The 27,051-nt window shown below is 44.4% G+C and overlaps 1 protein-coding gene across 1 annotated transcript in view; it reads left to right on the plus strand.

Annotated features, from left to right (window-relative positions):
- Window positions 1-13,532, plus strand: part of PBX3 (PBX homeobox 3) — a 276,728-nt gene extending 263,196 nt beyond the window's left edge. The window contains exons 9-12 of the mRNA XM_004713306.3: window positions 6,629-6,794; window positions 7,999-8,111; window positions 8,907-8,996; window positions 11,994-13,532. Coding sequence (XP_004713363.2) covers window positions 6,629-6,794; window positions 7,999-8,111; window positions 8,907-8,996; window positions 11,994-12,086 — 462 coding nt within the window. The 3' untranslated portion in view covers window positions 12,087-13,532. The remainder of the gene's footprint in view (window positions 1-6,628; window positions 6,795-7,998; window positions 8,112-8,906; window positions 8,997-11,993) is intronic.
- The last annotated feature ends 13,519 nt before the right edge of the window (window positions 13,533-27,051 follow it).

Here is a 27,051-nt window from a genome sequence, read left to right on the forward strand (position 1 = left end):
AAAAAAAAAAAGATTAAAGTTAAGGGGGAAAAATCACTGTTGAAAGTCAGGTAGAAAATAAAAAGCTTCTCCAAAAAGACTTGAAAAGTTCTGCAAAATTAGTCTACCATGATATTGTGTAGACACCACTTTTACTCTTTAAAAGTAATTGCCAATCTACATCTGAATTGGGTGGGGGAAACTGCATGGCTATTGTATGTGAGAGAGACAGGGAGTTTTTCTGGCTGCTGCTTGGCGTTGCAGATTTCCAGAAAATCAACCACCTGCATAACGTTCACTCCTCATTTTCCCTGATTACCAGAGGCTTATAGTCTGGGGGCTGATAGCAATGAACATCAGTAGAAGGATAGTACTTAGGCTTTTATTTCTATTTTTAATTGATCTTAAAATTCTTGCCTGGCCCTTCGCCTTCTACAAAATCCAGAGTCGTGAATCCTTGACACGTGGCTCAAAGGCGGAGCACAGGACAGCCTATTCCCTCTTTCCCTTCACCAATTTCCTGCTTTGTTTCTGCTCTGGGGCTGATGTGCACAGAAGGAGCCTGCTCTGCTTACTTAATGCCCAGTGTGCACAGCCTCTCCTCCTCCCCACCCCCCACCCCCACCCCAACTACTTCCTGATGAGCACTGTGTGGAAAGGGGCCCCAATGATTTGTATTTTTTGTGCTTCCTACTGGTGTGTGTGGTTTCCCCCCCCCAACTAATTGTGTCTGATTTTAAATTTATGGGGGAAAAAATCCTGGATTTAAGCGTCAATTTATACATTAATTATGCTGATCTCAGTTGCAGCAATGTGGTCTTATTAGCTGATTGCTGCGATACTCAAATCTGTGATATCAGACTGTGATGTGCATATTTTAATTTGAGAAATAGTTTAACATTTTTAGATATTCATTTAGATGTGGTTATGCAGGTTAAACATAACGTATGATCACTGCTTCTTTCATTGCTTCCAATTAAACCTTGCTTGTTAGTTTAACCTCTAGGTAATCCCATCAAACAATTGATGTCAAGGAAACACTGCCCACAGTAGCTTCGGATGAGTGGCCATTAATTTTAATTGCCTTGATATTAAAGATTAAGAAGTATTGGGACTAGCAGAATAGAAACGATCTGATGTCAAGCAAATCCACTTGCTAAAGCTTCCCCAGGCTGCTGGTGATATTAAAATTTTACTATGAGAATTAAATAAACCTTTATTAGTAATGACTGTTGTTTGATTGGTCCAGGGGTATGCATAAACAGAGGATTCTTACATAGCTAGAGATGAGACCTTCAATGGTACAGAGATTCTTCAATTATGAAACTGTTAATAAAGCTGTAACCTGATTTTCCTGGCTAGGTTTCATTAATGTATTATAGCTTCTCTGATTGTCAAGGTAATATTAACTACAAAGTATGGAATACAACAGAGAATTGTTTAGAAGAAGAGAATTCTAAGATGGGCCTTTGTTGCTAAATTCGGAGTTGGGAAATTTTCATTAATTATGCTTAAGAAATGCCAAATCCCCTCTCAACCTGGAATATCTACTTTGCACTATAAATGTGTTCAATATTTAACTCTTTCCAAGACCTACTAGTTTTATTCTGGCAAGCTAGAGTGGTGTAATATATTTAAGGAGTCTTTTTTGAGCCATTTCTCTAGGTCTGCCTCCTGAGCTGAGAGCAGGCAGAGTGGGAGGTGAGAGAGCTTCTAAGAGAACTTACTTTAACAAGCCTAATTAGAACTTTCACGGTTTAGAATCATGTTCTAATCCTACTATGGCTTCTAGTGGTCACTGGCTTCTAGTGGTCAATAGCTTCTAGTGGTCACTGAGACTGACCCAACCTGGTGCAAAAATGCCTTTCTCTCCCCATCTTCCTGAGGCTTGGAACCTTCTCCTACCCAGACTCTCACAGCTGATCGATCCATGGCCAAATTCTGCCCATTCTCCTATATTTGCCCTATCTCTCCCGTGCATCCTGCACACACCAACATTGCCTCCTTAGTCTTGTACTATCCTAAATCTTCCTCCCACTGTTACTCTCCTACAGAATTACTGGGCACACCTATCTTAAACACATGGGGCCTTGTGAAGAGAAGGGCAGAGATGTCAGCCAGTGTTAGGTCCCATGAGACCGAGGAGTTTGAGGGCTTCAGGACTTTTTGAGGGAAACTAGAAAAGAGGTGGGAGCAGAGAAGAGAATGACTAACTCTGGAAGGGAAGGAGAGGGGGATGGCTTTAAAGTTTCTGCCTTGAGGAACTGCATAAATGATCATGCCATTGTTTGAGGCAGGAAGACAGTGGGATGAGAAAGTAGGAGGGACATTTGTAATAATAGTCTTTCTTTAGTTCTCTATAGTATTGGCCATGTGGGAGAATAGACTAATATTGTGCCAATCTAGATGTTGGAACTAAGGCCATGAGTAGAAATGAAAGGGAACTAAATTTAGTTCAGAAGAAAAAGAACTGCCTAGAACTCTCTGTGAGTGTTACATGTTAAGTGTTACGTTGCAGAAGATGGAGGTTCCATGACCACAAAGAGAAAATAAAGGAAGTGGTGCAAGATCAGAGGACATGTGAATATTGTTCTAGACCTATTGAGTTGGAGGTTGCTGTAGAACATTATATGACATGCCCTAAAAAGTAAGAACTACATGTAAACTAGCAATAGAGATGGAGATCTAGAAGTAATTAAAGCAGAAATGATTATTGAACTCATGAATGTGGATAAGATTGCTCAAGCAAAAAGAGAGTAGAAGGCCAAGAGCTAGTCTTTTGAGAAACCACAGACACATGTGTCAGAGAAGGAACAGTTATTTCAGGCAGCCCAATACCGGTTGCCAACAAGTCATTTTCAATTCACAGCGACATCTTGGGGATCAGAGTAGAACTGTGCTCTAGAGGGCTTCCAATTGCTGATTTCTCAGAAGCAGATCACCTTTCTTCCAAGGCATCTGGGGGTGGACTCAAAACTCCAGCCTGTTCAAACACATCAATTATTTGCACCATACAGACTCCATTGAAAGAAGCAAAAACTCACTGCCATTTAAGTCAATAGCTATCCTGTAGGACAGGGTTGAACTGCCCTCGTGGGTTTCTGAGACTGCAACTTTTTAAAAAATCATTTTATTGGGGGCTCATACCGCTCTTATCACAATCCATCCATCCATCCATCCATCCATCCATCCATCCATCCATCCATCCATCCATCCATGTGTCAAGCACATGTGTACATATGTTGCCATCATCATTTTCAAAACATTTTGTTTCTCCTTGAGCCCTTGGTATCAGCTCCTCATTTTCCCCACTCCTTCCCCACTCTCTCCTCCCTCATGAACCCTTGATAATTTATAAATTTATTTTCATGTCTTACACTGACCGATGTTCTGTTGTCCGTCCCCCTGGGAGGGGGTTATATGTAGATCATTGTTCCCCCTTTTACATGGATAGAAAGCCTTGTCTTTTCTCCAGCAGAGCAGCGGATGGTTTCAAACTACTGGTCTTGCAGTTAGCAACCCAACACATACCCCATTACACCTCTAGGGCTCCTCTATTGGAAGAGAAGCAGGAGGGCAATGTCACAGGAACCAACCCAAGAAAGACTTAGTGAAGGAAGGATCATAATTGTAACTAGCAGACAGTGCTGAGAAGTCATTCAAGTTGAGGAGAGCAACACGGCTGTTGGGTTTGGGAGAGAGCTACCCTGTGATTGTTTTCATAAGGGTGTGCAAGGGTAAGGCAGATTGCTAAGACTTAGCAAAACCCAAATCACCTGCCATTGAGCCCATTCTGATTCATAGCCACCTCATAGAGGGTTTCCAAGAATGTACATTGTTACAGGAACAAACAGCCTTTTCCCCATGAAGCAGCTAATGGGTTTGAACCAAGGATCTTGCAGTTAGCAGCAGAAGCTAAGAAGGAAAATGTAGGACACTCATTTAAGAAGTCTGATAAGGTGAAAGAAAGGCAACAAGATCAGGGGAAGGTGGGTTTGTTTCATATTGGGAGGAATATGGTCATTTTTTAGAGAATGAGGTCTTTAAAAGGCCCTAGAAAAATAGTTAATTGATAGTGTAAAGTCTCAGAGGGGATGGATGAGGTGGGACACAGGAAGGAGACAGATTTATAGAACAATGGAAAGGTAAGCAGTGGAGAAATTAATTGCTCTTTCCTTTAAGTCACCAGTTTCTCGTGCAATTTATGACCATGGAAAGATGCCTTCCCCACCTTCCAAGTGTTTAATTGTTACTGCTGATTTTTTTAAAGCAGCTTTCATAAAACCTTCTCTCCCTTGATTGTTGCAATCTCCATGATGAGCTTGTGATTTCTCCCAAGACTCCTTGGGGCATGATGAGAAAGGAAAAAAGAGAAACACACTCATGAGTCAGAAGACTTCTGTTTCAATACTCTTTCCACCATTTCTTGGTTTTGCGTCTGTGTACCAATCCTGTGTCCGCTTGAACCTCATTCTCCCTATCTGTAAATGAGGCTAGCAGAACTACTTCATGGGGTTGCTTAGTGGGTTCAGTGTCCTGCGGAGAGGTCTGCATGGCACACAGAGCTGGCATTCCCTGAAAGTTAACCAAATCTCAGTCTCCTGTTTTGGTGTCACACTCAGCTGGCAGGTGACATGATCGTGATAGTGACCTTTACTGAAGAGGTTGAGGGAGGAGGGTTAGAATTAGAGATAACAAATGCCAGTTGAGAGGTGGGACAAAGTTCTTGAGTGCAGCAACTAGAATTAATATGGTAGAATGCAGCAAGTTAGAAATAAAGGTCAGATTTGATTTTAAGTATAATTTTCATTTAAAAATGCACAGATGTGAAGCATCCAATTCATTGACTTTTGACAGTTATGCACATAAGGAGCTGGCACACACTTTGGTAAAGGGCTGGGTAGTAAATATTTTATGGGCCAAAAGGCAAATCAAGAATATATGCAGGAATTTATATAACAGGAGAAAACCTATTTCTGTAATTTTTAATTTATGGAATTTAAATGAATAGCACATAATTTTCACATGTGCAAACTACTCTTTTTACGTTTTTTAACCATTAAAAATGTTGACCACTCAAAATCGAAGGGTGACCTCAATCTGCCTTGTGGGCCATAGTTTATTGGCTCTTGATTTACATCTATGTAACTTCCATTTCAATCAATCACCCAGTCCTTGAGATTAACAGTTAGTGAAAAAATTTGTTTAAGGCCTTTGCATAATGCTTGGCACAATAGGATGTATTCATTAATTGGTAGTTGTTATTTGAAATGATGGAAGGAAAGGGATACAGTTGTTCCAAAAAAGAAAATGGTGATAGAATAGAAGTGGCTAGGAAATCATATTTACTTTCTGATGGGTTTAGGTTAGTTTTGTTTGATAAAACTATGTCCTTAATGTGCGTGCCTGCAAGTATGTGCTCACTTGCGTGGGAGTGTGCGGGTGCTAATGTTTGTACACATGAATGCTTTTGTTTCCAGACTGGAATGGCGTTGGTCAGTGTCAAGACAAACATTGCCTCACTCATCTGACTCCCTCTCTTGCAGTGCTCTCTGGCTTCTGGAGAGATGAGTACCATAACTTGAAAAATAAAAGGTCTGCTTCTAAAGCAGTTACAGGCTTGGCAGAGATGGAGATGGCCAACACGTGTTGCCCATTAGCCAATTGTGTTGAAGCTACATCAGTGCTATATCTCATTCCTTATTTTCCCTCACACCCTTGAGTAGCTGTTAGGGGATGATGAAGTACAGAGTAGAACAGGGACCCAGCCCAGCCTCATACCACAGGCCTCTTTGACAGCTTTTTAAGAAAGCATCAAAATAGTATTTTCAAATGCTGCTTTAACAAAAGAGACGTAAATCTTTTTCTTTAGCACTTAGGTGCTTTCTTATACATTGTAGGTTTTAGCTGCTGTTTTATATAACTCAACTATAGATGCCTGAACACTTAGCAATTATGAGCAATGGGTCTTGGGGGAGGTTTTGCTGTCTGTGAAAGGTGATGAAATCTGCCCATTGCCAAGATCATCTTTAGAAGTCTCTTTTCATTTTCAAAAGAAATAAATATACTCTACCTGATCAAATGCACCTGCTTTACGTTGAACCCTTTTGGAATTTCTTTGAGTTTTCGATGGTGACCTTCTCATGGCTTAACTGGGGGAAGTTGAGCAGCCATGTTGGCAGGAGACAAAGGGATGTTCTACCCATTATTACTTGATGTTACTTTCCTCAGCAGACTATACAATATTTACTGTACTAATAAAGCTACCAAAATTGTTCTAGACCCAAAATGAAAAATAAACGCCTTTCATTCCCATTTATTTCTTATTTAACAAATTTCTCTCTTTTTTTTTTTTAGTGACTTTTGGAGGGGGCCTAAACATGTATATACATCACATACCAATTGGATATTTCTTTATGAGCAGTGCTGTCAGTCATTTTAGTGTTATTGCAAGGATTGCCAAAGGAGAGGGTGACCGTAATACCATTCCTTTTATAAGACTGTTCATTGTTGCTCATTGGCAGTACACTATCCGCAAGATGTGATTACAAGCAGGGTGTCCAACAGTTAACATTAGAAGCTTGACCTCTTCTTTCTCTCTTCTTCTGCCCTCTCTTCCCCTTCACCACCATATCCCTACAACATGCAGGTATCCAATTGGTTTGGCAACAAACGAATCAGGTACAAGAAGAACATAGGCAAGTTTCAGGAAGAAGCTAACCTCTACGCTGCCAAGACAGCAGTGACAGCCGCACATGCCGTAGCCGCAGCCGTGCAGAACAACCAGACCAATTCTCCCACCACGCCAAATTCTGGTGCGTACCGGGTACTTGCTCCCTACTTAAGCCAGGCAGTCGTAAGCCAAAAAGCCCTGTCCCACAGGCCAGGAAACAGCCATACGGAGGGCACAGTGGAGTTATAAAGGAAAAATGTTCTTTTGTTTTTAAAACGTGGGCTTGTACCTGGGATGGTTAATTGAGTAAGTGGCCAGAGCTAAGAAGCCATTGCCCAACAGTGAGGGCACCATTCTTTTCTGGTAGATTCTGGAACTATTACATTTAATGGTGGTTTCTTAATTCAATAACCAGGCAAAGTGCCATCACTAATGGTTATTTTGGTGGTACTGTTACACATACCACTTTAGGACCAAAAGTGGTCTGTCCCAGACTGAACTAACAGAAGAGTACCAGGTAACTTGCAGTGCATAAGGAAACTAGGATGATGGGTTTTAGCACAGCAGGGCTTTCTGTCTAATGTAGCCAGAGTCCCTATCCGCTTTCCCTTCCACCGTGTCTTTGCTTCTGTCCATGTAGTACTGGCTCACTAGGATTAGAAGGTTGTTAGCTGTTAAGATTATTGTGCTTAACACATGGATATAATATTATGGGCTCCTCAGACAATAAGTACATTTTGGCCAAATTTTATGTGACTTTTGTGGTGGAGTTAGAAACATCTTAAAATTACAGAAAACTTGAATAACCATGAAAATCCAAACAGATGGATTAGCACCACGGGTCAAAGGGCTTTTCCAGAGTGACCACTTAAGAATATCTTTAAACGTTCAGCATAAGAGGGTTTCTGTTTTGTTTCCCCCCAATTCCTTTTAATGGAACACAGAAATGGGTGAAAGGAAGGTTAGGTCAGTGAAACGTTTGTCTACGCAAAAGCTTCAGAAGAGCCTTTCTTCTCTGGATAATTGCCTACCAAGGACAGTGATGTACTGATCAAGTCCTGGAGATAAATGGAAAAAACAAAGGTTCAAGGGCATTTAGTGGGTGCTTTTCTGTTTACTTAGGTTTGTTTCTTATATGGACTTAGCCATTGATAGGACTTTCCTAGCTGCAAAGCTCATCACAGGACATGCCTCTCTGGAGGTAGTCTCCATCCTCTTAGACCTGGAAATGCTTTATGTGGTTGCACAGTTCCCCCTTCTGAACTTTTTTCCTTTCCCTTCCTCTAGTCTTTGAGGATTATGTGTGTAGCTCTCTGTTATTCAGCTACTTAACTCTTTCCTTTCAGGTTCTTCTGGTTCTTTTAACCTCCCAAATTCTGGGGACATGTTCATGAACATGCAGAGTCTGAATGGGGATTCTTACCAAGGGTCCCAAGTCGGAGCCAATGTGCAATCACAGGTAGGAGAAATGCCCCAGCTGGGGCCTTTCTAGCAGGGTAGGGTTTGGGCTCAAAACTCCTTACTCTGACCCCGTGGAAGTGGTCTGCACATCTGTGCAAGAACCTGTGCTGGGTGCTCCCAAACATGACCTATCTGACCCCACCACTTAATTTAATGAGAAGTCAAGTGAACAGTGACTTTTGATGATTCAAAACCTGATGAACTTTGTGAATGCATTCGGCTCTGGCTTGAGCTCATGGAGAAGGGTTATTGGGTACATTTTATCATTGTATTAAAATAGGACAGAAACATTGTATGTGAGTGTGTGAGTGGTTTAGGACGATTTCTATGTATTTTTCCATGTGTCTCATTTCTGTGTTTGGGGGTTGTTTTTTTTTTTAAGTAAAAATAAAAAAAACCTGAGTTCTTAAAATATAATTTGGGTTGACTGTTCTCTCACCCTTCTAATTGAGCCATAAGGATGCATGTATGTGTGTGACAGGGAGAGGCAGGCTCAGTATACACATTTGTAAGTAGGTTTTTACCCACAGCCACACACATTTGGTTGCTCTAGATGGGAGGTTGGCATTGCCATGAAGATGTTACTGTTTGGCTGGCATGAAAAACAAAGGTGTGTGGGTTTAAATATGCAAGGAGTTGCTGAAATTTCTGCCAGTCACACTTGATTGATAAATTTGTCTTTCATTGAAGATGCTAAACCCTTGTGGCACACATAATTCAAATTGTTTCCTTTTGTAAGTGATGATGTTTTAATAGATTTGGGATGATGAATTTTGTTTCGTCTCACTTCTAGGTGGATACCCTCCGTCATGTTATCAATCAGACGGGAGGCTACAGTGATGGCCTTGGAGGAAATTCGCTGTATAGTCCACATAACTTAAATGTGAGTACTCTGGGGAAGCTGTAGGAACAGTGTCAGGCAAACAGAGTGACTGATAAATAAATTAATGGCCATTTGACTTGGCTTCTCATCTTGTTCAGTGTTGGTAGATAGGAAGGCAGCATTTTTGCAGCACATTTCTTTTATGAACCTAAATGTTTGATGCTCCATAGATGCTCTTAGAAGTCCTCACAGGTGCCCAGGAGTCACTGGCATTCAATAGGGATTTAAGCACCAGCCCATTAAGATGCCATTTCCTACTGGCCATGCTGTGTCCCAGGGAGATGGTGAAAAAACAGGTCATTTATCTTAGAGCCACACAGCAAGAAAAATTCTCAAACACAGCGCAGTGAAGGTGATAACCTTGGCTATCCACAGACAGATCAACAAACCAAGCTGAACAAATGATTCTATTTCCAAGGTATCTTGCTGCGTTGGCAGTGTGGGATGCAAGGCATGTTCCTTGTTTTCACTGGCCCCTCAGTTCTTAATTAGATAAATAGAGGAAATATGATTTTAATGGTTAGAACCAATTTGTTAAAACTTGACCTTATTCTTCAACCTGACATGAATGGGCAATGGCAGGTTGCACAGCTTCTGGGAAAGGGTTCCAGTGGCCAGAGGGTGCCCACAGGGGAGCAGGAGTGGAGCGGAACGGTAGGAAAACCCTGCAATCCCCGGCTTAGGGCGGGAATGGACTTCCCAACACACGGTAGTGCCGCAGGGACAAAAGGGACGAGGCCCTTACTGCTGGGGCTTTCGTTTGCCTGGAGAGTAAATATTAATGATTGAAGAAGTGACTGAGGATGTTCAATTGTAAAGGGAAAAAAGGACCATTAAATACTCAACTCTTTTACATTTGAAATGTCAAATATTTCTTTGGGGGTTTATAAATAACTCATAATAACCCACAACAAACCATATAAAAAGCCTTTTAGTTGCATTTCTCCTTTTTCATTTAAGTGTTTTGAAATGCTTCAGAGAATGTGCGATATCCTTATCAATATGATAAAATATGAAACTGTGATTGCTTGCAACATTTTACAGACATGAATTCCATCTTCACAGATGAGGCTTGATAAGGCGCTATTGTATAATACAGTGCATAATCGCAAACCACCAGAGTAAGGATTAATTTATTTTGGGGGGGGGGAAAAAAAAAGAATGCTTGCTGACAACCTCTCCTCCAGCTGCCACGCTGGGTAAAAATATTGTACATTTGTTGTTTATAAATTTGGATAAAAGAGAAATGATGTTTACTTCAGATGGAATATCTTTAGACTTGTATCTGTGGAAGAGTTTTTCTTTTTCTAAGTAGATCTTCATACCTGAGGGGGGGAATCAGCTTACCTTTTAAACAGAAAAGAAGCTTTGATTATAGCACACACAAACATGCCCGGGCAGGCCTTCCTGCACAAGCCCTGCTTTCAAACATCCTCACGGGTGCGCCCCCTACCCGCCCATTGTGTACACACACACACACACACACACACACACACACACACACATACACACACACACCCGCCCGCCCCCCCCAATCAGCTATGCCATGCAAGCTTGGGAAGCCCTTTATCTTTTGACTCTGGTCCTCACTGTGGAGTTACTTATTTATTTTTTTTACTCACCCCCCTTTTCTTAGAGGTCTTAGACCAGCGGTTCTCAACCTGTGGGTCGCGACCCTTTGGGAGTCGAACGACCCTTTCACAGGGGTCGCCCGATTCATAACAGTAGCAAAATGACAGTGATGATGTAGCAGCGAAAATAATTTTATGGTTGGGGGGTCACCACCACATGAGGAACTGTATGAAAGGGTGGTGGCATTAGGAAGGTGGAGAACCACTGTCTTAGACAGATGAAAGATACTTTCTGTGCAGAGCTATGCAATGTGTCAGAAGTGAGGGACTTCTTTAAGAACAAAGCTCCTTGGAGAAAAAAGAATTCTCAGCACAAGGCTTCTCTACAAGCTATTCTAGGCTGCACTGGGAATCTAGACAGTCCTCAGCAGCCTGAAAGACCACATCTTGGCTGGTCTTGCAGAACCAGTTACAAATGAATGTGAGGGAGCCAGTAGGCGCCTTACAGACCCTCCTCACAGGATAGTAGGGTGGGAGGCCCAGCTTGGGGTAGTGGAGCGGCTGAGGTTGGTCTGTGCCACAGGCACTGGAGTCAGCCCAGCTCACCCTCGCCTTCCCCCCAGGAAGGCCCGCCCCCGTCACTTCCACTCAGTGTTCCCCAACTCACAAGCCCAGCACCTCCCTCTTCTTGACTGACATAAAAATATGTAGCGACAAGCTGTCTGCCACAGCCGAAATCTGATCAGACATTGATTTCAGCAATTGCCTCTATAGGCCAGGACATAAGGCAAATTTGTTTCTGAGTACTGTTATTGCTGATGCAGGTCTGAGGCAGGAAGGTCCAGTGGCGTGTGGAAAGCAGTAGCAACATCCCAAATAGGAGCCACTGTTATAAATAATTGGAATACAGATTTGAATAGTGTGTGCTCCTCCATAGTTCATGCATTCTTATTCTGGAAGCTCCTATTCGAAGGGAAATTCTGGCCTTCGTTTTCCAAGGGTTACACTGACTGGCTATCAGTTGGATATGGGAAAAGGGTGGGCAGCTCCTTTTCCAAGGAAATGAGAGCTGAGCTGAGCTGATAATGCATTGGGCTTCACCCCTGCTCCCTTCTCAGAAGATTTCTGTTCTGATTGCCATATTTTCCTAGAAAATCAAAGGCTGAGCTGGTGGCCAGCTTGGGACTAGTCGACACCCTTCTTCAGCATGCTGATTTATTTCCAAGCCCCCCCTTGGTGGGATGGATTTGTTTTACATGCATTTAATTCCACTTTAACATATGCTTCAAACTCCTGCCAAAGTAGGTTTAGAAAATACATTTTGCTAATGCATCTTTGCTCTCATGTTGTCATCTGGGTGTTTTTAAATTGGGGCATAGAATGAATATGTAGACGTGCACCCATTGAACTGTGTTTCTCCTTTCAGGCTAATGGAGGCTGGCAGGACGCAACAACTCCATCTTCTGTGACTTCTCCTACAGAAGGCCCAGGAAGCGTGCACTCTGATACCTCTAACTAATCTCTGGCCACACTTTCCCTGAGCTGACATGCCTCGAGAAGTGCATTCCGAGCAATAGGAGGAAAAGGAAAGCGTTTTTGTAGCCCACCATCTACAGCTTTACTGTAAAACCTTGTCTTATTAGAGAACTTGGTAAATCTGTTTTTTAAGGAATCATAATCATTTGTATTTATACTTAAAAACACACAATGTTAAAAAAAAGCACTTTATCCAATTAGGCCAAGATTTAACATTGTTAACTGTCCTGTAGCTATTTTATCATAATTTATTACCAATATTTTACATGACTGGTTTCACAGTTGCCAATTACTTGGCCTTAAGGGTAAAAAAGTACAATATATGCTAAACCTCAGTTGTTCAAGCAGATGCAAAGATTCACCTCGCCTAAATTTAACTTCTTGCATATCCATCGCAGACTTGATTGTCTTTCTTTCATATCACTGATGGAGTTGGAATAAAAGAGCTGGTTAGCCATCTTTCTTAATGAGGGTTGTGTTTAAGAATCTTCTTTGTCACATACATATTGCAACCTCCTCTGTTATAATTCGATTAGAGACTGGTAGCATCTTTTTTCTCTCTCTGAAAACACCCATGCCCAAAGCTGGCTCGGTGACAGAACGAGGGGGCGGTTCTTCTTAGAGATGGGGAGACTTGCTGATCGAGGTGAGACCGAGATCTGTCTGGGGTTTTATGGTGTGCACTGGGTGCTGCACAGACTGCCGCGGTTTGCTCTGTCCTCTGGGCACCAGCAAAAGGCCCTGCTCTCTAGAGTGTTGTACATAGTGTAGCAAAAGAGTATTTATACATCTCACCAATCAAAACACAGCTTTATTACCTCATGCCAACTCATACAAACCAATAGAATTTCAACATGTTCTGTAGCTTAGAGTGCTCACTTACTACCTCTGAACAATACTCACGCTGTAGTTTGTCTCTTTCTTATCTTTTTGCATCTTGTAATTAACTCTTTGTTTCCCTTCATAAAATGTAATGTACATTGTAATCTTCTAAAAGTAAATCAGGGTTGCCTTGGCAACTTTTAAAAAGAACAAACCCGAGAGTGGGAAACATTGGGTCTTAATTCAACACAGGATCGGTAAAACTGTTGTAAATATACTGAGAAACATTTTGAATGTTCTTCATCTTGTTACTAATCCATGCAAAAAAAAAAAAAAAGCGGCGACTAATTGTGATGCATTCAGATTTCAGTATTCAGTACTGTATATTTCACCCTGTGTAATGGGGTCCCCTCTCCTTTCTCTTTTTGTATTGTATGCGATTCTGAAACTGATTGAGTCATGAAAACAATTTGTGGCGGTGATTCTAATGTATTAAAAATGTTTCGTGTTCCTTTCTAACTGGATTACACCCTGGATTGATAAGTCTTCCTCGTGGTAGTTATATGTAGTTTCAAACATGAATAAACTTTTTGCTTTCATGATTTAATGTTGGTGCAGTTTCTTACTCTGCCACTTAAACAGGCCAGGAAGCCTGCTTGTCAGGTGCCAAGCTTCGTCCTGTGACCCTGTTACCTGTCAGAAGGGGATTGGAGGTGACGGGAAGGGGAGAAGACAGTCACAGCTACTGTTGACTGAACAGACTGGGTGGCAGCAACTGAGCGGTCACTAAAACTGGTCCTCACTGGGTCCATAAACTCACGTCACCCTCCCAGTAATGTAGTGTCCCCATTTTCTCAGAAAAATTAAGCCAATGCTCCCACTCAGCCATAGACCCAGGACAGCGAGGGGCCCCACCTCGAACCCAGGTCTCAGCACTCACCCTCTCTGACTTGCTGACGTGGCTGAACCTTGTTCAAAACTCCAAGCTGGCTGCCCTGGAGTCAATTCTGACGGATAGCCCCTATGAGATTTTTTTCCGTTTTTACAACTAGCGCCTTGTCCCGGAACTTCAAACTCAAAGAGCAACTAAAAGATTTACCCAGATTAAACTATTGTTTTGTCTTATTAAAATTGTACAAATTCCATATGTTTATGTACACATTTGTCACGGAGATCTAAATCTTTATAATAAAAGAGGTCAATAGCAGGTAATTGGCCTGTTTACTATATCTCAAGGAAATTGACTCAGGAAATCAGATTAATGTTAATCAGTTGCAGCAAATTGTCTATGATAAATACAACTGTTTTACTATTTCGGTTGGTAGAGCCAGGCAAAACAAGGTCTAGGGCCACAGTTCCCATTAATCTTGAGGCAGTTATACTGTGAGGGTAAACTTTATAAAATAGATTGCCCTCCAAAGCTGTCCTCCCTCACGCAGGCGCTCAGCCTGTCTGGAGGAATCTCTCCCATGGCTAAGTAGTTATTTGCATTATTCAATTAGCTTGTGGGTCAGCCTTTCTTATCTTTGTACATAGAACAATATGCTGTGTGGTTTGCAGAACTATCCTGTGGAAACGTGCACACACCAATTCATCTTCCTTTTATATCTAAACAAATACACTCTTGCCAAGAAAGAGCTCGGGTTTTAGCTGAGTGCGTTGAGTGACACACACCCATTGCTTGTTGGAGATTTCATAGGGCGACTAGCAACCCTTGAGAGGAGGAGCTGTCGGTGTCTGAATAGGGCATTTATTCTGAGGAGGACTAACAGCAGCCATTGCCTTGCAACCTGCCTGTTTAGGACGTACTTGCACACACCTCCATGGGAAGTCACAAGGTTCCTTGGTTGGTAGGTGAGATAAAGCAGCCCCATGGGTGCCTCTGGTGATGGGGCTTGTAAAGGCATAGACACTTCATGAGAAGCTACCCAGAGTCTTGTCTTGCCTCAGCTAAGTGATGTCAATACTTGGTTTGATAGATTTTTACCAGGGGGCTAGGCCTAGAGGTGAATGAAATTGGATCCCAAGATCCCAATCCTTGTTCCAAAAGCCATACTTAGTGAAGCTGAGAAAGAGGCCTTTGAACCCCAATGTTGACAAGTGAGGGTTCCCAAACGGGTTCAAAGGTCAAATAATACTAGGGAACTATCCGAATTGCCCCTTCCCAGGCTGAGGGGCCTATCCCCGCACCCAGTTAAAAGTGCAGGAACACAGGCATGCTGGTGTGCCTATATGTGTGTGTGCACCAGTTTCTGAAGTCCAGGCTCCTGTTGGATAGAATCTTGTGTACCTGGAGGTTCCCCAGCCGGGGGTGGGGGGTGGAGGGGCAGGGGCAGGTGAGTGGTGATATTCTTGGGAAGGACGCACGCTGTGTGGGCAATGAGGTGGGAATGAGGTTCCCCCGCCCCCAGTGGTGGTTTCGGTGTCAGATGGGTGTTGGCGTGATGAGAAGGGGCCTTCACTGGCACCCACAGGATCTCCTGTGTGCCTGTCCTTTGCCAGAAGTGCTTTTCATGCACCGATTGAATCCCCACGCAGCCCCGTGTACAGGTGAGGTTATTGTCCCATTTTTCAGACGGGGAGTCAGCAGGTGCAAATCGGTGAGACCTCCTGTCTCATGGGAAATCAAAGCAGAGCTGCAGTTGGCCTGGGAAGAGTCCATGTGATCCCTGCAGCAGTGACTTGTCGCAGAACAGAAAGAGGCTCCCGGCAATGTAGGCTGTCCAGTCTCCGGTGCGAGGTCCCCTTGGGCCTGTGACCAGGGAAAATTTCCTCCACCTTACACCTTGTGCTTTCCCACCCACGATGGGGTTGCTTAGACCTGTTGGGTATATGTCCTATGGAATGTGTGTGATGTGTGTCACAGATAGTATGTGGGACAAGGGACAGGAAGAAGCCTAGATGCTGGGGCTGGGCCCGGCATCATCACTAATGGAGACAAACGGCACCTCTCGCCCAGTGCAGCTGTTGTGACCCACAGGTGGTGCTGGCCCAGAGCCTGTGATACATTCTTGACAATGGGCAGCCTTCCGCCTGGGGCTGGTGTGGACCCTGTGCCAGGTGGGTGCTGTCCAACCCCCAAGCTCTGCCCAACTCACAAGCTCGGGCCCCTGTGTCCTTAGCCCCTCTGCCGACACGACCCACTTGGAGTTTGAGCGGATCTCATCCCAGGTTCCCAAGCCCATCAGGCATGGATTTAGATCCTGCCTCTGCCACCTACTAGCTCTGTGGCCACAAATGAAGGGCTTGGCCTTCCTGGGCCTCAGTTCCCTCATTCCCTCTTCATGGGACGTCCTGTGTCCTGGTGGATGCCTGCCTGTCCAGGCTGAGCCCAGATCACTGTGTCTGGCCAAGCCAAGCCTTTCCACTCATCTCCCTCAGGCAGCACTTTGTCCCCTACTGCAGACAGACACCAAAGGCCTTAGCAAGTGAGGGGTTCGTTGGACGAAGGGTTGCAGGCCCAGAAGTGTACCAGGCAAGGTGGAGAGCCTGTGCATAGGCCAGGAGGTGAGAGCTGGCAGAAGTGGTCCGGACCTTCTGTGGCAGCCTCTCAGCTGCCGCCAAGGAGGACCTGTTACCTTCATATTACAGCCCAGGGCACCGAAATGCAGAGCGGGTGGGCACGGGTCGCACACAGAAAATACAAGTCTTCGTGTGTCCCAAGGCCAAATTCATTTTTCAATCCCTTGGTGTTAAACTGTCTTGTCAAGTGTCTGCCCTCCGAGGCAACCTGTAGGCCCACTGTGCACCTGCCCAGAGCTGTGCAGGTCAGGTGGGGACTGCAACCCCTGGCACCCCTCTGGGCCCTGGGCTCCTCTCCCTGGCAGCCCAGGATCCCAGCGACAGCCTTCTGAAAGGATGCACTTATGTCCACAGGCACTTCACAACCCCCACAACCTGCAGGCTGCCTCTGTCACCCCCGGGCAGGGGGTTTTTTATCCATGGATGTCAACAAGACCTCCTCCCAGTCAACGTGCTTGGGAACTGGCTCTCAGATAGGCCCCGCCCAGCTCACTTCCAGGTGCCCAGCTGCCCTGTCGACGTTAGCTCCGCCCCTTCATCTGGGGTGAAGAAACTGATGCCCTGTTCAGTGGAACCTGGCTCGGAAGGCGCTCTAGCTTATCACTGAAGAACGTGGGCTTCCAAGTGAGGCTGCCTGGGGTTCAGTCGGGCTCTGACCGCAGCTGCCTGTCCTTGGGCAACTCAAATCACCTCTCTCTGCCTCCCTTTCTTAACTGCCAGACACCGGGTTTCTGGAGGGTAAAGCAAGTTGGTACCTTAGGGAAAGGCCTTGGCACAGTGCCTGGCAAAGGGAAGGGCTGAGACTGGCTGCTGATAGTACCTTTTAGTCCGTGACTTGCCTCGTGGCCATGGCACCACCCGCAGCCCCACTTCACCCACTGCTTATAAACCCAGGTTTTCGGGTGGTGTGAGAGAGCTAGCGCGCCGGAATCAGGCCAAGTCCTGCGACCGTGCCCTTGCCACTGCCTCTCTCCGCAGCCGCAGTCTCCCCACCTGTAAATCGGGGATTTTTTTCCAACCTACCTCATCACGGAATCAAAAGAGTACGTGCATGATGTCGGGACTCAAGGGCCTAATGGGCTCTCCTTATTGCTGTGCCCACAGGGGCCCCCGGCTCAGAAGGGGATACCTGATGTTTGGTCCGTCCGGCCCAAGGGTTCCTCCTAGTTAGCTGGGGGGTTGAGCAGTGGCCCAGCCGCTCCCCTCCCCCCTGCGGCCTCCTCCTGGGAACCCTCAACACCAGACCTCTCCCCACGTCTCAAGAGATAATCAAAGGCAGATTCTTATTTTCCTGGTAAAATTTCAGCCGAAAGTATACGCATCATTAAATATGGAAATCCAGAATTTTATTAGCAATCTGCTAGATCTGAACTGACGCCAATTAAACAAAAAAGATATCATTTATAAAAAGGCAGAGTTCAACTTGTATTAAATATGAAATGCAATTTTCTCCTGGTTTTGATTTATTACTGGTGGTCCATTGTTCAAAGAAGCATGTTATATTTCAATAGAGAAATATTGTTTATTCATTAATATTTTAAAACGGGCTTATTGCTGTGCATGGCTCTCACCGAATGAAACCTATGATTTAAAACATGAATTAATAAACACATTTGAAAGTGTTAGACGAGATCACAACCTCTCATTTTTCATTTTCCAGGGAGCATATTAAATTTTTATAATTCTGCATCTACAGTTTTTTCTTTTAAATAAAGATGCAGATTCCGAATTACCCTGCTAATTTCAGGTAACCAGGAGCGAAAAGCAATATTGTAGGGGACCGCATGATACTGTGTCAGGATCACAGAATCCCCGTGAAGATGCTCAGGTTTATTTTTGTAATATTCATAAATCAAAATAAATGAGCTTTGTGTGGGAGGCAATGTTCATGTGTTTGAGGATGTCTGCTGGAGGGGCCCATGCGTTCTTACACTGTGTGCGTGTTTGCCTGTGTGTGTGTGTGTGTGTGTGTGTGTGTGTAACTAATGTGGGAATGTTTACATTCACACCCCCTGTGTGCTACAGACGCATGGACTCCCACCTAGAGGCCGAAGTGCCTGCGGGATGCCCTTTGGTGGCTGGGTTCCAGGACCAGCAGTTATGTAGGGGGCCCTACTCTCTGACCCCCCAGCATGCTGCTTACTGAGGATGTACTGGCAACAGGGTGAGTCCCCTGATCTTCCCCACAAATCTACCTGAACCATCTCCCCACCAGTACCCCAGCTTCAAGAACAATGCCTGCTACGGTGGCGACCTAACCCTGGACCACCCACTCCAGGAGTCTTAAAGGTGACACCAGGAAACCTCTGACGACATTTGCACGCTGACCTCAGACCTGTCCATGACACTGGCCCTGGATTTATTTGCACTGTATCTGCGAGGTTCCAAAGACTGGCTTTCTGTAATGCGGCCAATTCTTTAATATGGCTCTACTAGTTACAGTCTTTGTAAGTTCCACCAAATGTGAGGTGCTTGGGGCCCACCAAGGCAATTGGATAGCTTGCTAATAATAATGACAATAAAGCACATGCCCACTGTATTAGTCTGGGTACTTTGGAGAAACAAATCCACAGCAACTCATGTATAAGAGAGAGTTTTATGTAAAGAAAAGGTGCATCATGAAAACATCCCAACCCAATGCTGCCCAAGCCCACAAGTCCAACATTAACCCATTAACCCAGCACCAGTCCACAAAGTCCTCCACCTCACAAAACAGAGGCAATGATGCCGACTGCAGGAAGAAAGCTGAGTCAGTGAACGAACAAGCATCTCAGCACTAGCAGGGGTCTCCACATGGCTGCTCCATCACCCAGGGGTGCATCGGGATAGGTCCATGTAGCTTCTCCTCGGGATGTCTTGTAGGAGGTCAATCTTGCAAGTTGAAGCAGGGAACTGCTAAGGCAGCTGCACCTGATACAACCATCACAAAACAAGATACCCGAGAACTAGAAAGGCGAAGCTCACCACGCATTTATCCCTCCACCTTTCAACCAGCCCCACATGTGATTATCGGCCAGGCTGGCACAATTAACTAACTCACCCACCTTTGCAAATAAGATGTGTGGAATGTTAACAAGGGGTCGGTCATCCCTCCAAGTTCACATTGAGCCGTCCTAGAAGTGCACAGAGGGACTTCACTACCAACAAGGAAGAAGAGCCAAGAATGGAGTGTATGCTTTGGGTCAGAGATGCTTGCGTGGAAATTCCTCAATCCCGGATGTAACCCCTAGAGATGGTAAGAGTTGGTGAGAAGCAGTGGCACAGCAGTAGAATCAGGAGACCAGTAGGAACCAGAGTGGCAGGATTACTGACTTGTGGAAAAAGAAAGCTCAGTGTCCTGGGGCAGGAGGCTTGCTGGCGGAGTGGCATGCCTCTGGACACTTGTTTGGGTAGCTAGGTTTTGCTACACAGAAAGCTAGAACTGAGCACCTTCAGATAGAGGCTTAGTGGTGGAGTGGGTTGCCTCTGGGCATCTAATCAATAGAACTAAAAGAGCTTTGTAACACTTGTCCAAACAGGGAGGGCCCAAGAGACCTCATGGCTAAGAGGCCAATGGTCAGAGAGAGATATACTTGCAGGTACAGCTGAGAGGGGCGTTGTTCTGATCAAAAAACTGTATCTCAAGCATCATTGATCCTGAATTGTCACAGGTTGCTTCCCCAATAAGCCCTTAGCTGTGAATATTTTCTGTGAGTTCGGCAAAGCCATTGCAACAAGTTCCTGAATGCAGCACAGCAGTAGGGCGGGTCAGGAGAGGGACACCGGGTCCGAATAGGTTTTTTTAAAAAAAGGTTGGAAGGTGAAACTTGACTGCCTCCACCTCAAAAGAATTAGACTCGGCTGATGCTGGTGGCGAGTCTCTCTTTCCTCTGAAGTTAGAGGTGATCAGAGGCTGCCTTCATGCCATGTGCACACTCCCCTGGTCCCTTGACTGTCATTGCCCTTGATTGTCCAGGCCAAAGGGACCCTTTCTACAACTCAGAGAAGATGCAGCTGCTGCAGGGAGAAGCACACTGGCTTAGCCTCAGGTACCCGGCTCCACCCTGCCTACGAGTGCTTGGGGAAGACACTCCTCTTCTCTGAGCATGGTTTTCTCATCCATAAAATGGGACTAAAGAGCCCCAAATGGATATGATGTTTGCTGAAAGCTTAACCCAGGACCTGGCCATAGGAATCAAGACTGCATTACTGATGGCTGTCATTTCTCCTCTTATCCCAACAAGAAAAATCCCGCGTTTTCTAGAAAATCGGCCTCTCCATAGATATTCTCATGCAAGTCAGGTTGAGGTCCAGGAGACCTTAGCAATAGATAGTCTGGGGCAAATGTGCTCCACTGCTGAGGACGTGCTCTGAGGTAAGCTTACGGGGACGTCCAAGTCCATGCCCCTGACAAGCCACCCTCTGCCCTGCTAGAGAGCTGTCTCATACAGACACTAACTAGGCCGGCGAGCACATCATTTGAGCACAGGTTTGGGTGTTTTCTCTCAACAAGTCACTGCCATGTTTATTCTAAATCATTTATGTTCAAGATTATGTAGGCAAGAGCAATGAGCATAAACTTAAAAGGTCACAAAAGTAGGGGGTTAAATGCCTCTGCGGAGGACTATTATGCTGCCGCCATCAAACATCCTAAGTGTCTATGTCGAAGTCTGGCAAGATCCAGAAAGTCTTTCTTTTCTAAAGGGAAAGGAGGATGACATCGTCCTGAGAGAGGGGGTGGAAGACAACTCCCATGGCAGGAAGAATGATACAGGGGTGGGCAAAGAGGAGGGGGTGAGGGAGGGAGGGAGAAGGAAGGGTCAGCTGACTTCACAAATCTGGAGGAATGGGCCTTGCTCCCTGGGGTTTGACTCTTCCTCTCCCGGGTGGGGCTCCTTACTGGGGATGGTCAGACGTCTGGGTAAGAATCAGATGGAGGAAATGTAGATAAAGAAAAACTTGTATGTGACCTCCTCCCTGGGGGACGGACAACCGAAAAGTGGGTGAAGGGAGACGTCGGACAGGGCAAGATATGCCGGGGGCTTAAGTGGAGAGGAAATGTTTTGAGAATGATGAGGGCAATGAATGTACACATGCGCTTTACACAATTGATGTATGTATGGATTGTGATGAGTTGTATGAGCCCCTAATAAAATGATTTAAAAAAAAAAAAAGAAAAACTTGGAGTTTTTTATTTGTTTGTTTGTTTTAATGGAGTAACCTGAAATGAAGCCATAAGGAGCCCTAGAATCCTGGTGGATAAAAATTGTAATATTTTATTGAAAGGCATCAGCGGAGATCTAAATAAAGAAAGATAGGTATCCAGCTCATGGGTTATAATGCTCAATAGTGTAAAGATGTCTATTCTGCTAAATTCATCTCCCTCTTAAATACAATCTCAATCAAAATTCCAACAGATTAAAAAAATATAAATGGACCATGACCAACTGATTCTAAAATTTGTTTTTGATGATGAATTCATTTTACTTGGATCCACAGTCAATGCCAGAAATCAAAGGATAGCTCACATTGGGCAATCTGCTGCGCACAAGCCATAGCGTTTCAACTACTTTTTTCTTTTTTAAATCATTTTATTGGGGGCTCGTATAGCTCTTTTTTTTTTTTTTTAAACCAGGACTTTTATTAAGAATATGTCTTCCTTCAGAACTGGGAGCAGACAACTCCAGAAGTTGATTCTTGTTTCGTTTTTTTCTTTTTAAAGTCGTTTTATTGGGGGCTCGTACAACTCTTATCACAATCCATCCATCCATTGTGTCAAGCACATTTGTACATTTACTGCCATCATCATTCTCCACACATTTTCTTTCTCCTTGAGCCCTTGGTATCAGCTCCTCTGATAATTTTATTCTAAAATTAATACCAAAATGTGGAGGTTCAAGAATGACCAAAATCTTCCTGGAGAAGAAGAATAGAGCGGGAATCTTGCTTTCTCAGCTGTCAGGAGTAGTGACAAAGCTCTGGGAGTTAAGGCAGTGTGGTATTGGCACAAAGACCCACCAATAGTTCAATGGCAGCAAGAGCCAAGAAACAGCACCACACACATATGGACACTTGGCACATGATTGCGATGACACAGCTGATTAAATGAGGAAAAGATAAACTTTCCAGTAAGCGGTACAGGGACGTTTAGACCCTATTGTGAGTTTAATTGTGTCCCCATAAGAGATACATTGAAGCCCGCACCCTTGGTCTCTGTGAGTGTGAGCTCATCCGGAAATACCATCTTTGCAGATATATAATGGGATCATAGTGGATTAGAAAAAATTCGCTGCCACTGAGTCATTTCTGATTCACAGCAATCTTATCAGGCAGGCAGCATGAGCCCTGTGGGGTTCCAAAACTGTCATTCTTCATGAGAGTAGAATACCTTTGCCTTTCTTCCCAGTGGATTAGGGCAGGCCCTAAATTTGATGCCTGGTATCTCTGTAAGGGCGGAGAGATATAGAGACTGACAGGGACGGAAGACCATGTGAGAAATGGAGGCGTAGGTTGAGGTGAAAATCTGGGTGTTTCCTGATTTGGAAACACTCAGAACTGCTGGCAGCAGCAAAAGCTAGAAGAAGCGAAGAAGGAAGATTTCACCCGACAGTTTCCTGGTAGAGTGTGGCCATGCCAACACCTGGACTCAGAGTCTTGAGAACAATGGGATAATTCATTTCTGTTATTGGAAGCCCCTGGATTTGTCAGGCCAGCCACGAGAAAGGGACCCATCTCCCGCACCATACCCTCAAAGCAGTGGACACACAAGAAAGCAATCTAATAAGTTGGTTTATTTTAACATTTAGTTCCCTACTATTGATCACTGAAACACACTATCGGATGAAGAGAGAATTCATCGGTGGACAAGGAGATTTTCAATGCACGTAGTGAGCGCAGAACTAGTATCCAGACTATATTTTAAAACCCTACAAAATCAGTACGAAAAAGACAACCAATGTATGAAAATGAGTAAAAGGCATCAACAGGCACTTTTCAGAACAGAAAACTCAAATAATCAATAAGTATGGGAAAAAATGCTCAACCTCATCAATAGTCATGGATTTTCACATGGAAATCACATTTATATGTCATTATCTGCTTGCCTATTAGAAAAACACCTGTAAATACCAAATGTTGCCAAGTAGGAGGAAATGTAGTCAGGTTTGAAGGAGTCCTGGTGGTGTAGTGGGTTGCACGTTGGCTGTGAACCCTAAGGCCACCTGTTTGAACCCCCCAGGGGCTCCTCAGGAGAAAGATGAGGCTTTCTACATCTGTAAATATTTCTAGCCTCAGAATCCGAAGGGGACGGTTGTCCTATAGAGTTTCTGTGCATGGAAAACAACTTGAGGGCAGTGAGATTGTTTTTAGTAAAATTTAAGGAAAGTATATATCCAATGGTGGCAATCCACCTGAAAGGAAACTTTCAAGTGTGCATAAAAATAGCCAGAGGATGGCCCAGCATTTCCACTTCTGGATACACCAACAAATTGGATATCGGGCACTCAGATAGGCTCCTGTACACCAGTGTTTCCTGCAGCCTAAGTCATAAGGTCAAGACAACCCAACTCTCCATAAACAAAATATGGTTATCCGCCCAGCAGAATGTTACCCATCTTTCCAGGACAACAAAGACTTGGGTTCATTCTTTTGGTAAAAAAAACCAACACAACAAAACCTAGGCTCCTTCCACAGTGTCTGCATTTACAATTCAGTCATGTGGGCTAAGTCTTCAAGCTGCACCACTTAATCGTCAAGCTTTTCCAAACTTGGACCCTTATTAACACAAACTCCTTGCCTCCTAAGCTGCTCATCTGCCCTTGATGCTGCCAGCATGACCACACAAGGATCATTCATTTTTTAAAATCAGTTTTTTAGGGGCTCATACAACTCTTAAATCACAATCCATACATACATCAATTGTATAAAGCACATTTGTTCATTTTCCCCCCACCCTCATGAACCCTTGATAATTTATAAATTATTATTTTGACATATCTTACCCTGTCCGACGTCTCCCTTCACCCACTTTTCTGTTGTCTGTCCCCCAGGGAGTAGGTCACATGTAGATCCTTGTAATCGGTATCCCCTTTCCAACCCACCCTCCCTCCATGCTCCCAGTATCGCCACTCACACCACTGGTCCTGAAGGGATCATCCGCCCTGGATTCCCTGTGTTTCCAGTTGCTATCTGTACCAGTGTACATCCTCTGGTCTAGCCAGACTTGCAAGCTAGAATTGGGATCATGATAGTGTGGGTGGGGTGGGGGGGAGGAAGCATTTAGGAACTAGAGGAAAGTTGTATTTTTCATCGTTGCTACATCGCACCCTGACTGGCTCATTTCCTCCCCGAGACCCTTGTGTAAGGGGATGTCCAGTGGCCTACAAATAGGCTTTGGGTCTCCCCCCCCACTCCCCCGCTCATTCACTATGATAAGATTTTTTGTTCTGATGATGCCTGATACCTGATCCCTTCGGCACCTCGTGATCACACAGGCTGGTGTGCTTCTTCCATGTGGACTTTGTTGCTTCTGAGCTAGATGGCTGCTTGTTTACCTTCAAGCCTTTAAGATCCCAGACGCTATATCTTTTATTTATTTATTTATGTATTTATTTATTTATTTGACGCTATATCTTTTAAAAGAGTATCATGCTTAATGCAAACATTCCTTTCTAATTAGGCTAAACTATCACTTGATCCCAGGAGACTTCAGGGAATGATTTTGGCTCAAGGGGTAACGATTTCCTCAGGCTAATCCTTTCAGGGACCCAGCCTTGATGACTTCAGAAAATCTGGAATTGATGATTTTAAATTCTATTTCACATCTCGCACCCCCCCCTGCCCCCTTTGACCAAGATTCTTCTTCGTTTTTAAAAATCAATTATGTGTTTGGTTGTTGAGAACATACAAAGCAAAACATATGCCAGTTGAACCGTTTCTGCGTGTACCATTCAGTGGCGCCGCGTCTGTCTGTGGGGAGTCCAGCCGTCTCTCCTTCCTCTGCTGGGCTGCTCTTCCCTCGTCAAATATCAACTCGCTGCTGTCCGGAGTTTCGATCCATTTTTTTAAGAGCTGGAATTGTCAATTTGACACCATGTAGCTAGTTCGTCAAAGGGCATAACTAATGATCAAAGGCAGAGGTTACCATACTAGTTCAGCTAAAGTCTTCTTTGCTTTTAAGATGACTTCTGGTGCTATTTTGAGGTTCAGGTTTAAAGACGTTGTCAAGGGCCATATTGCCAGGAGATAAATCACCCTTCTTGGCTCCAGAAGTTCATTTCCAGGGGGATGGACAACAGAAACTGTAGGGGAAGGGAGACAACAGTTGGTGTAAGATATGAAAATAATGATTTATAATTTATCAAGGAGTCACGAGGGTGGGTGGGGGGAGGGAGGGAAAAAAGAGCTGATACCAAGGGCTTAAATCAAAAGTAAATGTTTAGAAAATAATGATGACAACATAGGTACCTAAGTGTTTGATACAATTCCTTTGTGGATTCTTATAGGAGCTGTTGAGAGGTCCCAATAAATTGATCTTAAAAAAAAAAGTTCACCTCATAGGGGGTGTTACCTGCAGTAAAAGAGCATTTTTATATAAAGTGCTAATAACACGTCTTCCACATAGCTAAGGCATTATTATGAATATTGTGAATGTTATTAATTATATGATGGCGTACTTTCATTAACCCTCTCAGTTTTATTGAGAACAAAACGAATCAGTAATGGCAGCCAGGCACCCTCGGGTTCATTTGGTCTCAGGGCAAAGGAGCTAGGTGTTCTTGAAGGCAAATTCCCAGACAGCCTAGAGAAATGCTCTGACGGGTGTGACCCTTGAAAACATGCCGGATAAAGGCAGTCAGTCGCAAAAGGACAAATACAATACAATCCCCTTATCTGAAATCGGCTGATGTGCAGACACCAAAACTTATTAGCGGTCCCCGGGCGCTGGTGAGGGGGAGGCGGGAGCCGTCAGGTGGGGAGCACCCAGTTTCAGTTGGTGACAGTGGACCGATCAGAAGAAGCATCGTGGTCGAGGCAATTCGCATGACAAATGTAATAAGCATCACTAAATTATTCGAGTAGAAACTGTTGAGTTGGCACGGGCTATACATCCATGTTATCACCATCACCACTACCAAAAAAAAATTTCTGATTTGACAGCCCCAAATGACACCTGTCTCCAGCACAGCCCTGGTCCATTCACCTCCCTGGCCTTCAGAGTCCTCGGTGGGGACAGTGACACCAGCCCGCAAGGCAGCAGGGAAGACTGGAGGAGAGGAACCTGCTGTGAGACAGGCTGGTTCGGTGTCAGCCCTTGTGGTTCAGGAGTATAGAAGATGGGAGGTCTGATCTGATTTCTGCAGTGCCCGGACCAGTGCAGGGCATGCCTGATGCGGGCTTGTGAGACACGTCCAGGGAAGCCGAGTCGCCTCCACAGAACCGCAGCATCTGATGGCTGAGCCCCACTCGGTGATGGTGGACGACTGAATGAGAGGAGCTTGGAGTTCAGTCCTCCTGAGAAGGCTCTGAACCTCAGTGTTCCCATCTTTCTTTCTTTCTTTCTTTTTTTTTTCCCCCTGAAAGCTGAGATTTTTATTTGAATCTCAATCAATGTTATTTTTTTAAAT

This window comes from Echinops telfairi, unplaced genomic scaffold (assembly GCF_000313985.2).
Source record: "Echinops telfairi isolate 266 unplaced genomic scaffold, ASM31398v2 ScPeMD7_22;HRSCAF=79, whole genome shotgun sequence".
In the NCBI taxonomy this organism is placed as follows: Eukaryota; Metazoa; Chordata; class Mammalia; order Afrosoricida; family Tenrecidae; genus Echinops; species Echinops telfairi.